The sequence below is a fragment of the Muscardinus avellanarius genome, assembly GCF_963383645.1.
Source record: "Muscardinus avellanarius genome assembly, chromosome: 8".
NCBI lineage: Eukaryota > Metazoa > Chordata > Mammalia > Rodentia > Gliridae > Muscardinus > Muscardinus avellanarius.
In genome coordinates, this window is record NC_137794.1 from 69,741,987 (window position 1) to 69,767,554 (window position 25,568).

Below are 25,568 nucleotides of genomic sequence, written 5' to 3' on the forward strand. Positions count from 1 at the left end.
ACAGTACAGAGCATAAATAAATAATGTCTTTTCATTTCTAGTCAGATTTTGAAACCCTTGCTGTTAATTACAGTTTCCTTGAAAAGGGAGGCACAAGGCCCATATTATACTAAATGTTCTTTAAACCCACAGAATAATATTGCATAAGACTTAGTAAGGAATCAAATCAAATTCATCACACTTGTGTTAAATAAATACAAATAGGTCAGACACCTGTTCCCAAGTTGTGCCAGGTAAAGAGAAAGCTTTTGTGAAGTCCCACAAAAGTTTGAAAAGGTTCATGACTAAAGCACCTTGAATTTCAGCTTAGTTTTAACACAATGTTTTGGGTTCTTGTGAGAGCTTCAAAAACTATATATGCACCTATATATCTGCATCAGTCTTGATGAAAGGGCCATGTAAGCCTTATAGTAACGCACCATCAGAAATACCTTAGATTATACAGTGTCCTGCGAATTTGAATATTCAAGTATATAAGTTTCATAAAGTTATTTGATACCTTCTGAATGTTTCCTAGAGGTTCTCATAGTAGTTATTAGAAACAGGCTTATTTTAAAAGGAAATGCTGAGTTTCTGATTCAAATTGAACACAATTTAGAATCTTGGGTTTTTTGTGTTTTTTTAAACTTAGGACTTTTGGGGTAAAATTTTAAAATATTGAAGGAATTCACCAAAAATCTTCAAGGGCCTCAGGATTACTGACTAGGAACTCAAGAGGGTTTCACGTATTTACCATTGCTGCTCACTTTTACATGGAGAAATTTACTGGTCTGAAAGTTCAAACCCATATTTTTAAAGATTAAATTCCATTATTTTTGGCCTACCTCCATATGCATTTTGTGTTGTGGAGTTGGGGAACACCTTTTCAAGCAGAAGATTTTGCTTACCTCAGTGGGAATGTGGTCACATGGGAGCCACTAAGAATCCTGAGAAGGAGGAATGGACGTACTCAGAGGAGTATAGGCCATTGGACTCTGAATTGGGCAGCTGGAGCCACACCTGGTCATTTTCTGTAAGTTCAACGATGGCGCTCCCTGAAGCCTGATCCAGGTAGCCTTTGGTATACTCATCATAGGTGTACATAATGGGGGTGCCGTTCTTATACAGGCCTACCCAAACATGAGTCCCTTTCACGTGTACATGATAGGAGAAATAGTATATTCCTGGTATCCTACAGGTAAAGATTCCAGTTCTTGGGTCATAATGCTGTTGCCTGTTGTACAGAATCTTATCAAATGGGATGGGAGCACCTATCGCTGGGTAAGCTTTGGAGAGAATAACAGTGAAAGCAGAGACAGGCATTCCTGTTACTCCCTGGTTGGCACTGACAAGAGGCATCCCTGAAAGGGCGGGCCTTTGGCCTGCCTTTATAAAACCCTCGGGCATGACTGCTTGGCCTGGTGGGCCTGGGGGCCCTGGGGGCCCTGGGAGACCGGGCTGTCCATCATGGCCTCTTGGACCTGGAGGTCCTGGTGGTCCAATGGGTCCACTGAGGCCCTTAGTTGCTATGCCAGCTGGGCCAGGAGGACCTGGATTTCCAGGGTTGCCTTTAGATCCAGGGAATCCTGGAATACCTGGTGGCCCAATAGGGCCCCTGGTACCTGGTATTCCAGGGACCCCTCTTGGGCCAGCCTCACCACTGTGGCCAGGCACTCCCTTTGCTCCCACTGGACCCACCGGGCCTGGAAGGCCAGGAGGTCCTGCCACTCCAGTGTCACCTTTTGGACCTGGTAAGCCTGGATTGCCTTTAGGACCATTGAGACCTGGTTCTCCTGGGTACCCTTGTTTTCCATCTAAACCAGGGGGACCTCTTGCTCCCCTGGCCCCTGGGTGTCCTGCAGGCCCAACTGGCCCTGTCTCACCTTTAGGCCCAGGGTTACCATGGTTACCTGGAATGCCTTTTGGTCCTTGGGGTCCCACATTTCCAGGGGGTCCAGTCAGACCTGGTTCTCCAGGATGACCTGCTGGCCCTGGTTCCCCTTTGGCGCCTGGGCCCCCTGGAAGGCCAGCAGGTCCTCTTTGTCCCTTCAGGCCTGGCAAACCTGGCTTCCCAAAGCCAGGAGCCCCTGGGGGGCCAGCCATCCCTGGAGCCCCAGGGTGGCCTTTTGTTCCGGGAAGCCCTGGCTGGCCTGGGACTCCCGCAGCTCCTTGCTTTCCAATACCCTCTGGTCCTCGTTGGCCAGGAGGTCCTTGGGGGCCTGGTGGGCCAGCGGGTCCCCTTTCTCCTGGGAAACCTCGATCACCTTTGATGCCTGGCTGTCCTGGAAACCCATTCTCACCCCTTTTCCCCACTCCAGGTGGGCCAGGTGGACCCATGGGACCCTTAGGTCCTGGAAGGCCCCTCTCACCTGGGCGGCCAGGAGCACCATATCCTGCTTCCCCTTTCTGTCCATTTACACCAGGGACTCCTGGCACACCCTTTTCTCCAGGAAAGCCCCTGGGTCCTGGGGCACCTGAAGGTCCCTGTTGCCCAGGTTTTCCTGACACAGAAATTCCAGCCGGACCAGGGATTCCAGGCGGGCCTGGAGGACCCCGTGGGCCTGGTAAACCAGCTGGTCCAATGTCTCCTTTTTGTCCATATGGTCCTCTCTCCCCTGGTTTTCCTGGGATTCCTGGCAGCCCTGGTTTTCCAGTAGCTGATGGACCTGGTGGCCCTGGCAACCCTGGCTCTCCTTGGAGTCCGGGACTTCCGTAGCCTGGCTTTCCTGGTGGTCCCGAAGGACCTGGGTGCCCTCGAGGTCCCGCGGGGCCCGGTGGACCAGGAATGCCTTGCTCACCTCTTACTGGTATACCTAAAAGACACAATATAGCACCCCAAGGGGTGAGGTTAATGACACTGAAGATAATCAATGTTTTTCAAAATATTGATCCGGGCAGGGCACTATGTTGTCATTCCTTGCAGACCAATCTCATACAGACCAGGCTACAAATGAATTTGGGTGATACATTTTTCATTATTTTTAAAGATACTGCTAGACAAGATGGTTTCAGAAAACCATCATAGCTACCATCATACTTTTATCACATCCTGATGGCCCACAAAAATAAGCTGGTATTGAAAAATTCCACTAGAATAAGAGTAGAGTGGAAAATATGTCACATTTGCTTTTTAAAAAAATTGTCTGCTTAGGAAAGTGGAAAAAAGGAATTTGACCGATAAAGGAGAAAAAAACACATGCACAATAAATGAAAAAAAATTTTAGGAAATATAACAATTTTCCCTCATAGAAGCTACACATAAGACAAACATGTGAAGCAGAATTAATTCTAATTTATATCTGTTGTGCCTGTGAATTCTTCAGATTTAGGCTGGTTTTTTGTTTGTTTTTAACCTTAGCATATAATGTGAGTTTTTATTCTCTCGTTGACTTAAAATTGAAACAAAGATTTAGAGAATTAGATATGAAGGGCAAGGAACATGATATAGTATTAAAGGTTTATCTAAATGCAAATAAATAGATCTGGTTTTATAAAGCTTTGGGTTTATTCGACTGAACTGCTTCTCCTGATGTGCCAAACTTAAATTCAATAATAGCATATTCATGTCTGGTGAATGAAAAATGACATTAGGCCTCAAGTATGGGGAAAGCACTGAAAATGTCCTGTAGGAGATTTGGTGACAGAGTAAATTGAGTGCATGTGCAGTCAGTACTTTAAGAGGTGTCCAAGGATTCTTTTGGTCATCCAAAGGTAGATAGTAACAGCATGATAGCATTAGTATATACCATTAGGGAGGCATTACCATGTAAAATTTTTGTCAGTCATCCTCATAAACATCTATATCAAGTATTTTCTATTTCTCAGAGAAATTATTAAATGCCCAGCAAAAATAACAATAAAATTGTATATGACTTAATATCTACTTATAGAATTTACGTTAAATCATTTTGTGTTTAATAAATTTTCAGAAACAGACTGCCTACATGTATGCTGTTTATATTCCTATACTATTGAGAAATGGTTCACAGTAATGTTGACTTAGTAGATAAGACAATAGGTACTTTGCTCAAACCCTGAAAATGACTATGACTTTTATCTATGAGTTGAGTTTTTTTTTTTTTTCCCAGTGCTAGGGATTGAACCCAAGACCTCACACATGCTAGGCAAATGCTTTACCACTGAATTTTATCTCCAGCCCTAAAGGTGTGATTTTTGAGCTTTTATTAGACTTAAATTCTAAATCTTTAATGGTTTTTTAAAAAAATCAAAGTGAACATTAAAGGAGAATTATTATCAAATGAACTGTGAGTTGCCTTGGAAGCACATTTTTATGAGTAGTTCCTTTTATTAATTGCCATACATAGTGTGTTAATTTTTAAATCTCATATTAACTGACTGACATGAGAACTAGTCAATGGTAATTTTGAATATTATTCTTTTAATTAGAGATGTTCCTCTGTGTTTCAAAATATTTGGGCGAATCATATAAAGTATAGAGCAAATCATTAAAATAGATATGCTGGAACTAGAAAACAGCCCCTGTTTCTAGCTTGCCATCTGAAAAAAAAAAAAAAAAAAAACAGAATTAGGGCAACACCATCCTTAAGGAAAAGTGCTTGCTTGCTAATATGTTTCTTATATGCTCACAAAGTGAGGCCTGAGTCTGCCTAGCAGCTGGAGAATTCTCTATGGTAAAATTCAGTGTTTTTGCTGACCTTTCTTTTAGCCTGCACTGAACATATGTGCCTAGGAATTACAGCGGAACTCTGAGTTTCTGTTATCAACTTAATGTTTTACTTGTGTTTCTTATAGTGTTTTAGTGACTGCCAGTGAATAATAGTGTATTTGAGCTTCTGTCTTACATTATTAGAAAGAGGCTAAGGTGGATTTAATCGTTAAAATACAGCTTTTAAACTTTTCACAAGATACATTCATTTGTCCTTCAAAACTAGCTAGGGTGGTAGTACATTAAGAGGGGAAGGTAGAAATATGTTTAGTTTTCTAAAAGTGGTGCATTTTAGTTTTAATTAAAAATTATTATGATCTTCATATGGTATTAAAAAACCTGAATTTGTGACTAGAGAGAGCTCTGAGCCCAGTGTGGCATGCCATAGGATTTCAAATCACATTTTTCGTTTCAAGTGAGGTAGCAGGGTTTTTTTTTTTTTTGCCTTTTATTCTTTCTTATCTGGCTTTATCTTTGGTTATATTTTGATATATCCAAAGATATCTATTGTGATTTTATTTTTAAATATTAGGCTACCTGTCAGAAATATTTTATTTGCCATCTTCCTTCTTTAAAAGATCATCTTAATAAGTTTCATTTGCTTTATATTGTTCCCAAAACATAGTATTTAAAGTTTATAACAAATAGTCTTAGCATAATTTATGGGACAATATATATTAAACTAAATTTAAAAATATTATGGAAAGGAGAGTTGGGCTAGGTGGCGCATGCTCGTAATCCCAGCATTTGGAAGGCTGAGACAGGAAGATCGCGGTTTGCGGACAGTCTCAGCTACTTAGCGAGGCCCTTTGCAACTCAGTGAGACCCTGTTTCAAAATAAAGAATAAAAAACAGGATTGGGGTTGTACCTTGAGGGATAGAATGCCCCTGGGTTCCATCCCCGGTACCTCAAAATATATATATGTCTATTTTTTATATTTTTTTAAAAATATATATATGATAGGATATTTGAAGCCTGTAGTCAATTTATGGTATTCAATTGACAGTTTGTATCAGGGGCTCTCAGATGAAGTGAGGATAAGAACTAGTTGTTGCTCTTTTTTGAGGATTTCTGAGTACTTTACATATATTATCTCAGTGCTTCAAGTAGCAGAGAAAGCCAGATAGATGAGTAATATGTTCAAGAGGAAAGTTAAATGTATCTAAGACTACACCAGTAAAGCATTACTAGACATAGAATTAGGACTTTTAGAAGTAGTACATCGGTAGGGTAATACCAGTGAAACATAAGGAACTTTACAGATGTCAACTCATTTACCCTTCAAGCAGTCCTTGAGGTAACTGCTTCTTGTTTTTACAAATGAGGAAGCTCAGGCACAGGGAAGATAAACAGTATGTAGCAGTTAAGTCTATGCATTTAACCACTAAACTGCACAGGAATGCATAAATAACCATAGGAACTGCTGCTTAATTTGCCTTTTAGATTTACTGGAGAAGGATATCAGGTTTTATTTAAGACTTGGTTTTATATATACTCATAGACTAGACGAATAGGTTTTAAAAGTCAATGTTTAAGTATTTATATATTTATACCTTTTCTGTGTACAGTTATTTTTTGTTAACTACTTTTCTCCATTTATTTACTTATTTATTGTAGTACTAGGGGTAAAACCCAGGAACATTCTATTTCTGAGCTATGACCCCAGCCCTATTTTATTCTTTTATTTTGAAACAGAGTCTCACTAAGTTGAGGATACTGGCTGTGAACCTGTGATCCTCCTGTCTCTGCCTCTCAAGTACTGGAATTATAAGCATGCACCATGCCTGGCTTAATTAAATATTCTAAACTGATTAATTTTTACTGGATTAATATTTTTGAACTATGGGTTTTTATTTTAGCAAAATTATCATTTTAGTAAGGAAATCTTTATACATAAGAGTCTTTATCCTCAACAACTTAGACCCTTTATAAAAATGAAAAATAAAAAGATCTAGGGGTGTAGCTCAGAAGTAGAATGCTCCTGGGTTCAGTCTCCAGTACCTCTCCCCCCATAAAATGTCTTTAATATCATCAGTAATATCTTTCTATTATATTTGGTGTATAAAGGATATAAATGTTCTTATATAGACCTATTTCTTCCACACATCATTTTGTTGTTATAACTTAGTCTAATTCAGGAATTTTAAAATAAGATTAATATTGGAGTTAAAAGCATTTCGTTATAGACATCACCATTAAGATTTTGGAAAGCAGCAACCAGCTGGTTAACAGAACAAAATAGATGATTCCGTTTACCTTTATTCTTTATGGTATAGGGAATAAAGAACTGGGTCTTGGTGTTGGGTAGTGGACCTTTTATGCCTGTAGGTGTTTGGTATCGCTCAGCATAAAACTCTCCATGAGCCAAGTTCAAGGACATTAGAAGCAAAAGGGCTGTTTGTAGCAGCATGTTCTCAGATGGATTCTGAAAAACAGAAAAGAATAATTCAATGCAGCTTTGTATTGGCCTCTTTTATTTTTCCAATTTTGCACAGATAGATTCTTTATACAATTGTTTACATTTAAAAATCTGATCCTTTGTATTTTCAACATATTCCATACATAGCCGGGCGTGGTGGAGCACGCTTGTAATCCCCGCATTTGGGAGGCGGAGGCAGGAGGATCACGCAGATTCGAAGCCAGCCTCACTGGCTTAAGAGACCCTGATTCCAAATAAAAATATAAAAAAAATAGGTGGCTGGGAGTGTAACCCAAAGGTAGAAGGGTTTCCAGGAACCCCAGTACCACCAAAATATCTATATCTATCTATCTATATATATATAGATATTCCATACATAAATTAAAGATCATTTTTAGTTACGTGAATATATGTCTTATTTTTGGAAGCCACATTCAAATAATCCAGTAAAATAAAATGACTTACAAGCAAACATACAAACAGAAACCATCACTAGATGGCTGTATTAAGTAACTCAGGATCTTTGACATAGCCTGAAATATCTAGTAGTTCCTAAATATACTGAAATTCAGATTAGGGCAAGTTTGTACAATATGGTTTCATTAGGATTATTTTATAGAGAGTGATACAAATAAACATTCTTAGTGCATTTTAGTAGAAAGCCATATTAAAAAATAATGCACAGAAAACCTCAAGAGTTAACTTATTGAAGCTCATTTTCAAGCAAGCTACCTTGGAAGTCTACCAGTGACCCTCAGTCCATAGACTTACCTAGGTCTGGAAGTGGTTCCTGGTGGCTTTGCAAGGCCTCCTCTGCCCAGGTGAGCAGTGCAGAAGCTCCCCTCTACAGAGCTGCCCTGAGGTATTTATACAGCATTCCCTTTACTACAGGAGGCTACTCTGAGCTTAAGCTCCTCCCCTCAGAGGTGGTAAATACTAATTATGGTGGAAAGTTCTATTGGGCAGGCATACAAAATCAGATGAGCCTCTCTCTTCTCATGTTTTCTTATTGAAAAATAAACTCTTTGTCATTTATTAATAGTATTAGCCATCTGCCACCTTTTTCTGTAGTTTTATTTTGGAAGCTTTTGCTCCAGTGTTGGTTAATGATGGCATGATGATTCCCCCTTATTTTTGAAAAGCATGTTCTAGTGTTACTTGGTTGAAAATATTTGGTAGTATGTAAAAATAGGAGAGGAACTCTTGTGGAGGGTTTGTGAATTTAGACAATTATTTAAATTCTTCAATTATTACATAAAGCCATGAATGTGTCCGTTACTGTTCCTGAATTTTTATGAAAATAGCTTAGCCCAATTATTTTATTTTTAGGCTTGAGAGAAACAAAATGTCAAAAATATAGGTATTCTGCTTTGCATTTAAGGATTTTAGTATAAGCCCTCAGAAGTTAATTAAACAAATTTAAAATGATAACATTAAGCATTTCAGATTTGTGCCTATGAAGTATTTTAAAATTTTCAGACAAATTAAATTCATCTGCGACTTTGATTAGTAGAGTTAGCAATATATTCTCCCTATAGGATATAGACTCTTTATTCACAGCACCAGGCTTTGTTTAGCAATAGCTTCATTTTTTTTTTTCTTAAATTGGGATTTTTTTTTTTAAGAGTTCGAGTAGAGTTTACAAAAACCTTAACTTGACAATCTCATATTATGTTTATTTACATAAGGTTGCTGTGTCCATTTTACAATACAAAAAAAAAAAACCTTCAAACTTTGCCTTTAGCTTTTTAAAAATACTGGTGGTTCACATTGCAATTTTCTTCAGAGATCTTGAATCATCTCAATTAGAAACATTTATCCCCTGAAGATGGAAATAAATGTTCCAATAGGCAATTTTAGTAGGTAGTATTCTTTTTAACAGTATTAGAGACTCTTGAAATTAGTTTTCAAGATCTTACAAAATCAAGCCGGCCATAGTGGCGCATGCTTGTAATCCCCGTGCTTGGGAGGCTGAGACAGGAGGATCGTGCAGGTTCGAAGCCAGCCTCAGCTGGCTTAAGTGACCCTGTCTCCAAATAAAATATAAAATAGGTCTGGGAGTATAGCCCAGAGGTTGAGGGCCCCTGGGTTCCATCCCCAGTACCACCAAAAAAAAAAAAAAAAAAAAAATCTTACAAAATCCTAATAGACAAGAAGTTGAGAAACAAAAATTTACATCTTATTTAATTTCTTCGTTTTGGATCTAAATCAAATCAACTATACAAGTGAACAAGGAAAGAAGGAAAATCCCATACTTGGAATAGTCTTATCATTTTTCATATCTTCTAGAATAAAAGTAGTGTGGACTCAGGATGGTGAGTAGTTGTTGGCCCGTGGATGAAATAAAGGTCTGCTCTTTTCCTCCCCCCCCCCCCGCCCTTTCCTTTTCCCCCCAGGCAGTTTTCTGTGTGTATTTAAAGTCTTATAGGAGTACCTGGTTGAAATGTAAATTCATAACATTTTCACTACTTCTCTTTCTCTTCTCACTGTTAAACAATTTGTTGATTGCCACATTAAAAAAAAAAAAAACCTATGCTGACAGATAGGCCTTTATGTACTGAGATACACATAGATGTCAGATGTCTTTATTTACTCAGATACATGGATTATGGCTTTTATATCAGATTATCAGGAGAATCAGAAAGTTGATATTCTAATCATTCTCTTCCTTTGGAAATTATATATGAAAGAGCTTTTGTAATTATAATATGAACTGTACTATATTTCTTTCTTTTTTTGGTGGTACTGGGGTTCCTGGAAGCCCTTCTACTTCCAGGCTACACTCCCAGATGCATTTTTGTATTTTTATTTGGAAACAGGGTCTCTTAAGCCAGCACGGCTGGCTTCGAACCTGCGCGATCCTCCTGTCTCCGCCACCCAAGCGTGGGGATTACAAGCGTGCGCCACCTCACCTCGCAAACTGTACTATATTTCTAACATAGACTACAAAAGGTAAATGAAAGAGAACTGTTGCCTTCCATTTGTTTATAATTTATTTGGACAATATTTTTGAAGAAAAAATAAGTGAGGTAATATTATGGATATTCCTCAATGCTAAGCTGAATAATTTATTTTGAAAGGAATGGCTAAAAATAAGTATTTTAGGGTTTTTTGTGTATAGTTATGTACATGAGTACACACACACACATATACACACACAATTTTGTTTATAATTGTGATTGATACTGATACCCTGCCAGATACCATTCCTGTGAACATTCAGAAGAATAATTCTCAGCTTCCGACACCTAGCATTTGACTATTTGTTCATCGGTGGCTACTCCTACTATTTTCAGAGCTTTTCACTTTAACCATTCTAGGTGTTTTTTATTTTGGTTTTTTTTTTTTTTTCATCAACACACTGAAAAATTCGTAGGTGGTTTCTAAGATTCTTTCAGATTTAAAATTATATTATTCTTGTGTTTGAGGTATTCTCCTGTTTCCCGTAATCATATGCTAGACTTGACTCTTTTTACAAATTAGGGACAAAAAAAAAGGAAGAATTCATACTAGGTGGTTGTATGCCTTCTTTTGGGGATATGTAAATATCTTTGGATATTTGTCATTCTATATTCTTTAGCTTTGGAAAGTGTGACATCTTTATTGGGAAGCCTTGGGCATTCATCCCTTTTTGCAAATAGTGTATTTATTTCAGCACACAGATTCTGACGACTATTTGCCTTGTTAGTCACATAAGAAGCACTGTCTCATCCAAAACAGATTGTAGAAGAAGAATATTTGCTAGCCACACCTCACCCAATTGTGTATTTAAAACTATTTTTAATTTGGGTGTTTACTTGTAGCTGTTAGGAGTGACTGGTCTGTGGCTTTATGAAAGAAACCCATTCCATTGAAACAGGGAGCCTTGCTCTGTAAAACTAATAGTATGAGTGATTTTGTGTATTAAATATGAATGCTGTTTTTTGCACATCTAGCAATTAGCTTCTATTAAGCTTGTCTATTCATTTGTACATCCCCAAGTCATTCATGAATACAGCAAATATTTCTTGAGTACCTCTTAAATGTGAGGTAAATATTGAGTGACTATTCCCTACCCTTAAGGTGTTTACACAGTGGTTCTCAACCTCTTTTCTGATTCCTGTAGTACTGAGGGATATGAAACAATTTATTCAATTTTCAGCATTCATTAAGATAGTTGGTAGTTCAGCAAATATATTTTTCAAAAGCTACTCAGGTGGTCATGATGGCTTCCTAACTTGAAATTTATAGGTGATATCAGTGCTATTACCAGCTTACTAGTAATAGCAATCTAGTTTTTTATTTATTTTTTAACTTTATTATATAAAATTTTGGCCTGACTTCGAAGTAGAGAGAATGGCTTGAGTGAATACATATGTACCTGTTAACAAACTGAAATGAATCTCAGCTCTGTCACTCAATATCTCTTCTATTCACCTCCTTCAAGTTTTGAAACAAATCCCACACATTGTGCCAATTCAGCTATGTATATTTCACTATATTTCTCCAGAAGATAAGAAGTCCTTTTTCTTAAAAACAGTGTCTTCATCATATCTAAAAAGTTAACCATTTCTTCAATACCATCAAATGATTTAGTCCACATTGGCATTTTGATTATTTATCTTATATCATACACATGGGTACTCATGCATATGTCTGTACATATACATATACATATGTATATACACATACTTAAACTTTAATGTACTTTTAAATTATTGATTTATTATTTGTTCAAATCAGGTCAGTATATTGACTGATTAATTTCTGAAAAACTGGGTCTTCTGTCTTGAACTTTCCCTACAATCTAGATTTTATTGCCAATTGGCTGGCTCCTCTACAGACCAGTAGTTAGATATACAGTACTGATCTGATTCGTATTTGAGATGCATACCTACACACACACACACACACACACACACACACACACACACACACACTTTTTTAGTAAGAATGCTTTAGAGAGATTGGTGTGGTATATTTCTATCAGGAGGCTCTTCATTGTGGGTTGTCTCTGATGTTAGTAGGCATTGAGAACTACCTAGATGCATTATAGGTTATTAAGATTGTGTATTCTAATTTTATCATTACTTGTTTTTATTAGCTGAGATATTTTTATAAATGAAAACATTCATTGATTTACTATTTGGTCACCCCGAAGTACAGTTTATATAAGAAAAAAACAGGGCAAATGTGTCTAAAACTGTGTCTAAAACAATAGGCTTGCTTCCTGGCGTCCTGCAGAGATGGCCAAGTGAGGTGTTTGTGGGTGTGTTTGGGCATCATCATAAACGCATGGATTTAAATATATTTTGTGTGTTTCAATCCATTACATGTATTATTCTTATCACTCCCAGAATTTTTTCCCTCTCTTTCGCCAGTAAGAGCCTCTTCGAGTTGGTTCCTGGCACATTTGATATGATCCTAGTAGTCTTTTATAGCTTTCTTCCTTCAGTATTTGGTACTCTTCCTGGCTCAGATCTATGATAAGAAATTTCTCTCTGGAGTCTTGGCTCTTTTAGTGGGAAATAGAAGTTGAACTACATTCTGGATGTCTGGATGTCAGTCCCAGGAATATACATTGTTCTTGGGTTAGTCATTATTTCTAAGTGTTTTTAGTGGACAGAGCTAAGAAATGCATGAATATAAATGATATATCTAATTCACACTTAAGACCATAGAGTGTTTATTTAATGACTTCAAACTTATGTCTGTACCTTCTTAGCCATACCCTGAAAATCCCAATTATCATGAGAGTAATGTATTAATATACTTCATTCTGTAATATTCCCAATTTCTCAGAAAAGCAATACCAGCATTTACACCACAATATTAAACTGTGTATATGTGGGGTGTGTGTGTGTGTGTGTGTGTGTGTGTGTGTGTGTGTGTGTGTGTGTGTGTTTGTGGGGTGGTACAGGGGATGGAACCCAGGGACATTCTACATGGAACTACACCTCCAGCCCTATTTTTTAATTATTATTATTCTTTATTTGAAACAGAGTTTCACTGAGTTGCAAAGGGCTTCACTAAGTAGCTGAGGCTGTCTGCAAACACCATCCTCCTGTCTCAGCCTACCAAATGCTGTGATTACAAGCATGGGGCACCATGCCTGACTTGACAGTTAAACTTTTTTTTGTGTGTGTGTGTGGTACTGGCGTTCCTCGAAACCCTTCTACCTCGGGGCTACACTCCCAGACCTATTTTATACTTTTTAAATTTGGAAACAGGGTCTCTTAAGGCTGGCTTCAAACCTACGTGATCTTCCTGTCTCCAGCTCGCAAGCGCGGGGATTTCAAGCGTGCGCCACCACGCCCAGCGACAGTTAAACTTTTAAGGTGATTATTTTTATATTTGCACAAGAGCTGTGTAGCTAAATTACTGTGCTTTAAAGTAACTTAAAATGGCTTATTTCAGCCCTGCCCACTTAATTCACTGTTAAGCTTATTTGTTTCAGTTTGCTTTCAGAATTTAGGAATTTTCTTTTTAATTTTCTTTTTGTTTTATACTTTCCTTTTTAATATACTTTGTTTTATACTTTTCTAAAATTGTTTTTGTCATTTCCTGTGTTGTAATAATAAATGTTTAAAAACCAGCTTGGGGTGGGGAGATGGATTTTTATTTTCATGGTGTAAATACTACCCCACCATGGCCGATTTCAAACAACCAATTAAAGACAACTCACTCACAAAGCACCTTGTTCTTTACCAAGAGCCAATACAAACCAGCCCCAGCACATATTACATATTTCCCAGGTCAGGTTAACAAGATCAAGAATATTGAGAGAAGTCTAGTTTCTATTACTGACCTTTCCAGTCTATGCTTTACCTTCTTTATTTTAAATGTTTTTAATTTTTTATTTATTTATTTATTTATTTATTTATTTATTTATTTATTTATTGTGGTACTAGGGTTCCTGGAAACCCTTCTACCTCCAGGCTACACTCTCAGACCATACTTTTTATTTGGAAACAGGGTCTCTTAAGCCAGCGTGGCTGGCTTTGAACCTGCATGATCTTCCTGTCTCTGCCTCCCAAGCGTGGAGATTACAGGCATGTGCCACCACGCTCAGCTTAAATGTTTTTAAATGTTTAAAATTTATTTTTCTATTATTTATCCCTGCGCTTGGGAGGCAGAGACAGGAGGATCGCATAGGTTCGAAGCTAGCCTCAGCTACTTAGTGAGGCTCTCAGCAACTTAATGAGACCCTGTTTCCAAATAAAGTATAAAATAGGTCTGGGAGTATAGCCCGGAGGTAAAAAAGCCCCTGGGTTCCACCCCCAGTACCACCAAAAAAATTTATTTTTCTATTATTTGTGTGTGTGTGTGTGTGTGTGTGTGTGTGTGTGTGTGTATTCATCTTTAGTCCTCTGTTTCTTAGATAAATGGAATGTCATGTACACACTTTATATTACTTCTTTCTTTACCTAACAGTTTGTCTTGAAATTTACTCTATAACATTATATGAAAATGTTCTACTTTCTTTTTTTATCACTTTATGGTACAGTATTGTATGGATGTCCTGTAATTTTCTCAAGCATTGCCCAATTGGTAGTCATCTCTTTTTTTTTGCCTCTTGCTAATGCAGGTATTTCTGTAGTGAACAGCTGTGTGTGTGTGTGTGTGTGTGTGTATTATCTTTAGAAGAGATTATTAGAACTAGAATTCACGTGTAAGGAGGTAAATAGATAGGTAATTTTGTCATATTCTTAAATTTCCTTTCATAAATATATTATTTTGTATTTCCATCAGCAATATGTGAGGCTGTCTTGTTTTCCCACAGCCTTACCAACAGGGTAAGGTGGTTGAACACCTTTTTTGACTCAGTTAAGACCACATCTCCAGCTCCCTTTTCCAACACATGTTCAATAGCTTAGGAATATAAGCTCTTCTCTGTGATAGAGTAGTTTGTGCGTATTTTTCCCAGTGTATACTGTGTTGTATTTCATTTCTCTTAAAAATAATTATGAAAGGACATTTGTTGGATCTTTGACAGAGCCCAGAAGCTAGAAATGATCTATTTATGTAAATATTCTAATGTGGTTTGGTGGTTAGGTACCTGCTGAGGGGTGGGAAAAAGGAATTCATGTGTTAAAACAGGTGTTAGTGGAAAAAAAACACCTGAAATTTCAGGTCAGGTCAAGAAAAACTGAGAGTCATTTAGAAACTTTGAACAGGAGCTTTATATTCTATTTTTTATTACACATAAATTCTACATTCCTTAAAGAGCTCATGGTTTTGTGCCTGACACTTAATGACATCACTTTTTTCCATAATAATTTAGTCAAGTTAAAAATACAAAGCTTCCTGGGCCCTGGACCACAGCTCCTCATGGCTCTCAGCCACCTGATGGGTTCTCTGCCATTCACTTTCTCACTTGGCTTCATATGCAGTTCATCTTCATCTATAATCTCTGCTAAGTTGAAAGGGTAATTATATAGATAAAATGTTGGAGAAGTTACAGGATGGCTTTTTATTTTAACCTCTTTACTTCCCTGTGTATTTTCATACTTCAGAACAACTTCACAATGACCACTTATAAAGTACCTGCATGGTACAAGGGTACCCATGGATAAAGTACCTAAGGCAGCTGCTGGGTTTGGGTAGGAATGTAGACCATTAAGAAACCCATCATGAAGATTGATGCTTGTACAATATTTAAATTACTAATATTAACAATTAAAATACATCCCAGAATTTTTAATTTAGATAATGTTCATCCACTAAGCCTTTGATGGACAGTTTTGTTACCTGGCTGACAGATCTGTATCTCTCAATGTGGACAGAATCTAAATGAGTGTTTTTCCTGCCATCTCTGGCTTCAGCCTATGGCCTGTTAGTTATTCTGAGGTAGTCATCTGGCTTTCTTGCACGTGGGTTCCTCATTGGTACATTTATAAATGCCTTCTTACTCTCTTTCATATCTTAGGGTAATTATTATTTAGGGAAAACAACATTTAGATACTATAGAGATATAATGACTGTTAATAGTGATGATTTTCCCCCAATATTGGCTTAATCATTCTATCAGTTATCTTTGATCACTTCAAAGTCAAGATAACGCTTGCCACTTTTGACACCAGTGAGGCTGAGATAGTAAACATGCTGTGGCCTTATTCTGTTTTCCATCATTTTTCTGGTTAGGAGCTTTGAAAGGTGAAATAAGATGGATGTGAAATAGAGCAGTGCCTGTGAAAGCTCAGTGAATAGGAATGCTTACGACGACCATGCTTATGTGGACAGAGTCACTATCTCTGACGCTGTACTTGAATCTCCTTATAGTACCAGTCTTCTTAAATGTTGGCCAAACTTTTTGAGCCCCTGCGGTATGTCAGTCACTCTAGATTCTGGGAACTTGGAGCCAGGAGTACATCTTGTTATTGATGATCTTAGTCTCATGGAGGAGTCATGCACCAAACACAGCTTCTCTGGAGCCTTTGTTCTGGCCTCTTCAGTGTCTGCATGAACTTGACTTCTAATCCTCACCTCAAGGTGCTCTCTCACATTTTGTTCTCATTCCTGGGTGTAACTCAAGGATTATTGGTTATTTTTCATTGAAACTCTGTTCTCTACAAGTAGTGTTGGGTACAAAGCATAAACCACTTAATATTACTAGAGGAACGGAGAGCTAATTTGCTGAGGCTGACCTTCAAACTAGCGATCCTCCTGTTTCAGCTTCCCAAATACTGGGATTACAAGAGTGCACCACCACACCCAGTATACAAATATATTTTAAAAATATTTTCTACTTTTTTGAGGCATAAGTGACACATAAAAATTGAATAGACATAAGGTATACAGTGTAGTGACTTAGTGTATGTGTATATATATTTTGAAATAATTGCTGTGACAAACTAATTAACATAGCCATCACACAGTTCCCTTTTGTTTGTGTGTGTGGTGAAGATTACTTAAGATCCATTCTTTTAGCAAATTTTAAATATACAGTTGTCTCTCAGTAGCCTTACGAGGCTGGTTCTAAGACAAACCTCACCCTCCCTCCCACAATGGTTACCAAAATCCAAGGATGTTCAAGTTTTATATAAAGTGGTATATAACTGGGCATGGTGGCACATGCTTGTAATCCCAGCATTTGGGAGGCTGAGACAGGAGGATCTGGGTTCACGGACAGCCTCAGCTATTTAGTGAGGCCCTCTGCAACTCAGTGAGACCCTGTTTCAAAATAAAGAATAAAAAATAGGTCTGTGTTGTAGCTCAAAGGTAGAATGGCCTTGGGTTTCATCCCCAGTACCGCCAATAAATAAATAAATATCTAAATAAATAAATGGCAGATAACCTATGCACAACCTTCTAAATACTGTAAATAATGTCTAGATTACTTATAATACCTAACACAGTGTCAATGTTATATAAATAATTTTTAAACTGTATTGTTTAGGAAATTACATCAAGAAGAAACAGTCTTTAAGTGTTCATTGCAGACACAGGATTTTTTTCTGCGTATTCCTGAACCATTGAATCCACAAATGTAGAACCTGCTGAGACAGAAGGCCTACCCTATAATGTAGTAGTGTTACTTATCACCATACTGTGATACATCTAAAACTCTGTACCCTGTGACCGACATCTCCTTGCTCCCTCTCCCTCAAGCCACTGGCAGCCACTGTTCTGCTTTCTGCTTCCATGAGTTTGAATTTTTTAGATTCCACATACAAGATCAAGGATTGTTTGTCTTTTTGTGCCTGGTTTATTTCACTTAGCATAATGTCTTGCAAGTTCATCCATGTTATAAAAAAAAAAGATAGGATTTCTTCCTTTTTGAGGCTAAAAAAATACTCCAGTATATGTACAGATTTTCCTTGACTAACAATGGGATTACTTCTGATAAAGCCATAGTAATTTTGAAAATATCATAGGTCAAAAATGCATTCAATATACCTAAATACCGAGTTTGGCAGCTTAGCCACATAGTACATGGTAGAGTATCAGGTGGAGTATCAGGTGGCCGGCCAGAGGCTGTGGGCATAGCCACTGCCCAGCATCACAAGAGAGGATTGTACTACATACCACTAGACTGGGAACAGATGAGTTAAGAATTGGAAGTACAGTTACTACTGAATGCTTGTAACTTTTAGACCATCATAAAGTTGATAAATGTTGAGTCATCATTAAATCTGGAACATCAGCTTATTAATTTTATTGTAGTTTATTCAGCATTTTGCTGTGCTACATATTTAGGCATTGATTTATAAATATAAGTGATCACTTTATGGATAAGCTCAGGAAATAAGTAAAAATTTCAACAAAATTAATAATGGCAATTTGTAATCAGATTATAAAATGTAATCAAATAAAGATTAGTGCTAAGTGGCATTAATTGTAAGATGGCTGAATTCGTAATATTACTTGGCTTTCTCTAACAGATTTTAATCTATAACAATGTGTTTTCTCTAATAGTTTTCTTTTTTTGGGGGGAGACCAAAAAGATTGAACCCAGAGGCATTCTACATTCAATTACATACTCAATCTTATTTTGTGTTTTTGTTTGAAATAGGGTCTTGCTAAGTTGCTGAGGCTGGCCTCAAACCTGTGATCCTCTAGTCTCAGCTTCCCAAGTACTAGAAGTACAGGCATACAACCACCACACCCCTGAATAGAATGTTATAACAATTAGTAAGTACAAAAAATCTTAAACATGCAGGCAGAATGTCTTAAAACTTTTTACAATTTGACGAAAACCCAGAGGTCAGGAGCCTTTTCATTTTTTCTTCCAATACCAAATAAATATGGTCACTTCTATTTTTATAATAAGGATATTCAGACTTTGTTTATTAATTGTATTAAACATTCTACATTCAGAGATTTGAATTTCCATGGGTTATACATAACTGGAATCTTTTTTATAATAGAAAGTGTGAAAATGAACTTATTTTTGTTACAACATCAAAATGTAAACTTAAAGGAAAACATCAGTTTTTATTCATGTATACTGAACTACTAAATTATTTGTCCTGGGTTTCTATATTACCGTAGAAACAACTCTAAGTTTAGAGCTCAAATATTTGGATATATTTAAATTAACTTTGGCTTTTAATAAAGTAGTAAGTGAAGACCTAATGTTTATTTGTAATCCACACCAGACTTTGGGATAACTTTTTAAAAAAATTCATGCCATTAATATAATTCTTAAGGGGACAGGTTGTGCTAGTGGGAAGTGAACTGAGAGTGGTGAGGTGGTAGTGGTCTTTGTCCCTGAGGACTTGAAGCTTCTTCACCATATCCCAGCCACAGAGATGCACAATAGGAGAATGAGATCGCTGCTGGGCATAGTTCAAAGACTTTCTTAAACAAGGGATCTTAGACCAATGCTATTAATTGTTCTCTGTACAACTTTTTGGAAAGTTACTGGATTTGATTTAAACTGGTAGAGAAGTAATCCAAGGAAAAAGGATTCAGCAGGAGTGATGTTAAAATATTCTCAGAGTTTGAATGCACTGATTATAGGTTTAATTCTTACATCAGATTAATCATGAGAGATTAATGTGTTTTAAATTTAACACATCAGCCAAGTTATAGAACATCAAAGCCATATGTGCTGCAGATGTTATAATACATTAAAAACTCCTCTCCCTCTTACTCTCATGCAGGACAAGCTGATACTGTTTATTTGTGTCTCTAAGTTCATTTGTTTAGAAATATGAGATTTGATTAAATGAATAGGCCACAAAATATCTGGCTCATAATCATCATCTGCTCTGAGTTTAGTAAATCTTCACTGTGAAATCCATAAAAAATATTAATAACATTAAATTGTCAGTGAAAGCCAGGTGTGGTGGTTCATGCTTGTAATCCCAGTACTTGGGAGTCTGAGACAGAAGGATCATACAAGTTCAAAGCCAGCCTCAGCTACTTAGTGAGGCCCTCTGCAACTTAGTGAGACCCTGTTTCAAAATAAAATATAAAATAGGTCTGGCAGTATAGCCTGGAGGTAGAAAGTCTCCGGATTCCATCCTCAGTCCCACACACAAAATATTAAAAAGAAAAATAAAAAATGAATAAATTGTTGGTGAAAAAGAAATGCTGATTTTCAAAATGCAAAATTATTCCTGATCTTTTTTCTAGATAGATAGATTTGTTTATATTTTTAAGTTTTATTTTATTGGTGCACTATAGTCTCACATCATAATGTGTATCATGTTGATAATGGCCTCTATTCACATAGTACTTGGTGCCTTCCTTTCTTTCCCGTTTTCTCTCCCTCCCAGTACTGAGTTTCCAGGTTAACAAAAAACTCTTCCTGATCTTTGCCCTTTGTGTTTGGTAATTAGTTCAATTTGGTATGCAGTATAGCTTTTTCACAGAGCACTTTACAAGACAGAGAGCTTACCTTCCTTATTTCTGGGGAGCAGCACAGAAGAGAGGAATGTCCTCCTCCTTTTTTCTGTCACAGATTACATGTGCACACATACCAACCACATGTCCCATGGTCTGATTTGTTGATCATAGTTACAGTTAGTATTAATTAGAAAACTGTCATATTTCGTATCGTGGGCATGTAAAGCAGAATATAGGGCAAGGAGAGTAATATAGGTAGTAAAGATAATCTGAGTCTAGTGTATGATTAAAAGAGATCAATCAAGTAAAAATAATCCAGACTGTAGAAAAACTTTGAACAGTTGTTGACTGGGTAGCATCAATCAGTGATGTTAGCCTGCCAAACGAAACTGATTGTACCTTTTGCTCTTGCATTCAAATAAAAGAAAGAAGGAATTTCTCTGAAGCTACATGACACAATAATTGTAGTTGACTTACTCAAAATAAAGGAAAGAAATCTCTTTGAGTTAAAGCCAAGGAAATTCTTAGCTAGCCACTTAGAAACTTTCTTCTTGAAAAAAGATTGGTCCAAAAGAAGAAAAGAGGTAAAATGAGTTGTGGTATAACAAATTAACAAGTAAAAGTTAACTCAAGGAGGAATGTTTATGTGTATCTTATCGTTTCTTATAATTATGACACAATATACTATATGTTTCTCAATTTTAGTGAACTATATAAATTCTTTTTTTTTTTTTTTTTGGTACTAGGGGTGGAACCCGGGGGCTTTCTACCTCCGGGCTATACTCCCAGACCTATTTTATATTTTATTTGGAAACAGGGTCTCACTAAGTTGCTGAGAGCCTCACTAAGTAGCTGAGGCTGGCTTCGAACCTGTGTGATCCTCCTGTCTCAGCCTCCCAAGTGCAGGGATTACAAGCGTGCACCACCACGCCCAGCCTCTATATAAATTGTTTTAATGTGTGTTATTTAAGAATCATCATATCCAAACTGATTAATTATATAGTCCAGAAACTGTCGCAGAGAGACTGGGAATTAAGAGTATCTAGGGCTGGAGATAGAGTTCAAGCACTTGCTTGATATTCATGAGGCTTTGGGTTCAAGTCCTCAGCACCGCATTAGTAGTAATAATAATAATAACAATAATAATAGTAATAATACGAGATACTATTACTTATGTAATATAATATACTTACATATATAATATACTTATTATGTACCTTATGTATGAATGAACAAGAAACTACACAGGATCAGATGAGTATGGTGCTACACTTCATATTTCCAGTACTTAGGAGGCTGATACAAGAGGATTGTGGGTTCAAGCACACAATAATTTAGTGAGACCCTGTTTCAAAATAAGAAAAAGCATTAGAGTATAGCTTAGAGATAGAATACATCTGTGTTCAATATCCAGTATGAGAGAGACAGACAGAAAGAATTAAGTAGTGAGAATTAACCATTCTTCTTAGACTTTTCCAGACATTTAGGTTTTTAACTTATTTCATGTTGCTTAAAAATATTTTTTATTATGATACAGGTACATAATTCATGGATAAACACAGTAAACATTAAGTCAATATGGTTCTCAAAATATATTTTGCCTGGTAGGACAGTTTGGGGTAATTATACATTTGGTTCAGGATTTGAAGGTGTGGATGTTATTATTAGGAAATTCAACACAATTTAAGCTACTCAGTGACTTTGAAATTTTTTAATTAAGAACTTCTCATAATTAATAGCTTCAGTGTCTGTTTTTATCTCTGCAAAGTTTTAGAGAATTTTAAGTGATTTCTATATACTAACTTATGACTCTTCCCACTGTTTGTGACAGGAAATCACATAGACAGTATGTCTTTACTGGACTGACTCTGAATTTTTAGGATTATAATCTTCTAAATTATTTCCTTGCCAGTATTAACAGAATACTGACCTAGTCAAAGGCTACTTTAGTAGAATAAATAAGTGAAGTCTGAGATGAAGCTCTCCAAACAGTTTGGTATTTAATAGTGAAGTACATAGCACTGTTGCTTTTAACCAAGGTGAACCAAAGGACAGCTGTCAAAAGGGCATCTAGACTTTGGTGAAATAGTTCTTTTCCAAGGGAGCCCAAAAGCCTAGTGTAGACGCTGAGTTAATAAAGAAATGGTTGAACTTAATACTAATGAACCAAATCAATAGAGATTGAGGTGGAACTTTTGGAATCTCCATGTAAAGTAAGTGATACAAGAGTTAGGGAATTAAAGAGGTTGAAGATTCAGTTAAAAGTCTTTTTGAGCAGCGTCCTGTCTTCAGAGATGAAAAAACTGAGTTTAGGAATTTGACTTAAGCACAAAAATCAATATTAAGACTTCTGTTTTATCCTGTTTATTTTTTTTTTAAATCTAAATTTTGTGCTCCGCAAACACACAGATAGGTATAGTTGGATATGTTGGTACATTGTTGTCTTTTTATTCCCCGTATCATTTTCCTTTGATGATTGAATTGAAAGAGGCTTATGGGCTATGTGTTTAGAAACTCAGAGAATAGAGCTAGATTGTGTAGTTTTGCTGGTCCTGGTCTTTTACAAGGCAAGGAGAGGTCAAGGAGTTTTGTAGAATAGTGAACTAGTTATATGGGTGTTTTTAAAAGATGACTCTCTGGGTATAATATGGAGAATATATTGAGGGAGTCTTGGTCACTAAGAAATGAGTTTAGAAAATGGTGCCTTGGATTAGAGTGGCAGTGAAAATGAAGAGGAATGGCTGGATGAGAGTCACCCTAAGGTACTTTTTTCCTTTACTGGGTTTATTTTTATTTGATGTTTGCTATTGTTGCTTTCTGTCATATGTGGTAATTTTTTTTTTTTTTTTTTTTTTTTTTGCGGGTCTGGGGATGGAACTCGGGAACTTTGAGCTACACCCCCCCTGCCCTATTTTTTGTTTTTATTCTTTATTTTTGAAACAGGGTCTCACTAAGTTGCGGAGGGCCTCACTGAGTAGGAGCTGAGGCTGTCCGCAAACCGCGATCCTCCTGTCTCAGCCTCCCGGATGCTGGGATTACAAGCGTGTGCTACCATATGTGGTAATTTAATAGAACATCTGAATGCCAGGAAGCTGCAGAGTCTTGGAGTATTATATGTCTAGTGATCATCAAGATGAGTTTGGAAATACACTAAAATTATTCATAATATATGTAACATTCATATTTAACCATTACATAAATTAATTTAAGCCACAAATGACATTTAAATTATATAAGTGGAAACATTTCATAGTATGTGATATAACTGATAAACGAATAAGCTAGCATTGAAGACATTATGGCATTTAGAAATATCTTGTGGATTGAAATATTGACAAATCTTGCTTTATATATCTTTCTGAATTTGTACAGGGATTAGAATTTGTAGCTCCTAATTGCAGTTTGTTCCTGCTCTGCTTCCTCTCGCCTCTGGGCAATTAGTTATGCAGTTCAGCTTTGGTGCTGCCCATCTCTTGTATGCTGCCCTCTCACCTCACACATCTTCAAGCACAATCTTTGTGGGCCTTTTGATGGGCATATCAGCTATCTTGGATCACTTTCATACATGTAAATATATTTTACAATACATGTTTCTCTTGGATAATTTTTGATCAAAATAAATGATGCAGGAAGAAAAACTGGCCTTATACTGTTTCTGATTTATACCCTCTCAGTGATTGTATGGTTAAAAGGCACTTATAGATCCAAATTCTATTTTATTCATTCACTTAATTACTCACATGAAATATACTGAACACTTACATTCCGTTCCTTACTTAAGTTTGTTAATATATGGCTGTTAAACGTAAGCAATCTGTACATGATCTCTTGGTATGTTTTAAGATTCAGTGTTATCTAGAAAAGGAAATACATGCCAATATTGAAAACTATGGTATCAGATTATTACATTCTTGCTTCCTTCTTATAATAGGAATAGACTGTGCATTTTAGTGTGCCTATAATGCCAGCTTAGATGACCACCATAAATAAACTTTCAATACAAAATGACAACAAAATACTTTACTATAGCCTACGAATAATAACTCTTTCTTTATTATTGAGAGACATTTTAACTAATACGTTTTGTTTCATCAAATAATCTTTTGTTTCTGAAACACCAGCGTGTTTGTTTTGGCTTCTGAAGTCTTGTAAGGACATGTCATTTTTGGGGTAAATGATGCCAACCTTATTGAAAGCAACCTTTTATTTCACTGAGTTAGTTCTCTTGCCTAAGATGCAGGATTACAGTAACTCGGTTGATCTCGGTACACCCTTCTTTTCAAAGGACAAGGAGAAATGGAAATTTTGGAGAAGGTAGAATGAGGTTTGAATTTTACAGTTTGCTTGAGAAGGATGCACTGTCTTCATTTTCATTATACTTTGAGTACAGTTGACTACTAAAATGCAAGTGGGCAACTAATTTGAAGATTCAGAATTTGAACTCAGAGTAAATGGTTGGAATATAGGAGGTAACTATTCGTTTTTTTCATTTAATGACCAGTGTTTAATATTTTATATTATTTCATAATTTAATATACTTTATTGATCTATTATCATTTTACATCATGATTACTTATAGAGTGATAAGGAAATACATGCATATAACACTTGGTATGTTCCCCTCCCCACTCCCTCCCATTCCCTTTCATATCATTGAGATTTGTATTGATTAGTGTTTTAACACCTTAAAGGGACAGCAACAGTTGACTGTTCAGTCTCATTTACCCCTTAACTTCTTTCCCTGTCATAGTGGCCTCTACTTCTTTACCTTTTAATTATTTTTTAAAAATGATGAAAAATAAGTAACAACTTGTCCAGCTCCTCTCCCCTCTACCTTTAGATTCATCTCTCATGGTGACTTCCCATGCCACTGTGTCAGGGAGTGAACTGCCTTGCTCTTTCTCCAAGTTAGTCTGACTCCAGGTATAGAATTAATCCCTCTCTATCTCCATGGGACACTTACTCTGCATCCTGTCTTACTTCACCACGTCCTTTTGTGAGCTCCTTACCATATTCAAATACTTCAAATATTATAAGAAAAGCAGACCTTCCTACATCCCTGCAGTTTCTTCTCTTCTTCTTTTCCCTGATCTACCTTTCAAAACAATACTTCTTCCTTAGGTTGTCTCATACTTTTTTGTTTCTTTCTACAATTCTAATTCAGTTCTCACCACCATTCTTCTTGATGAGGTCAACTAGAGACTTCA

At 36.7% G+C, this 25,568-nt stretch overlaps 2 protein-coding genes across 2 annotated transcripts in view; one reads left to right on the forward strand and one right to left on the reverse strand.

The window, feature by feature from the left end:
* NT5DC1 (5'-nucleotidase domain containing 1) overlaps positions 1-25,568 on the forward strand; it is a gene marked incomplete at both ends in the record, with an annotated part of 121,118 nt that overhangs the window by 18,395 nt on the left and 77,155 nt on the right. The gene's annotated exons all lie outside the window — the stretch shown is intronic.
* COL10A1 (collagen type X alpha 1 chain) lies at positions 904-7,077 on the reverse strand (the record flags this gene model as incomplete). The annotated part of the gene is made up of 2 exons (XM_080700623.1): positions 904-2,792; positions 6,924-7,077. 2 exons carry the CDS (start codon positions 7,075-7,077, stop codon positions 904-906), a joined length of 2,043 nt encoding a protein of 680 aa, XP_080556749.1.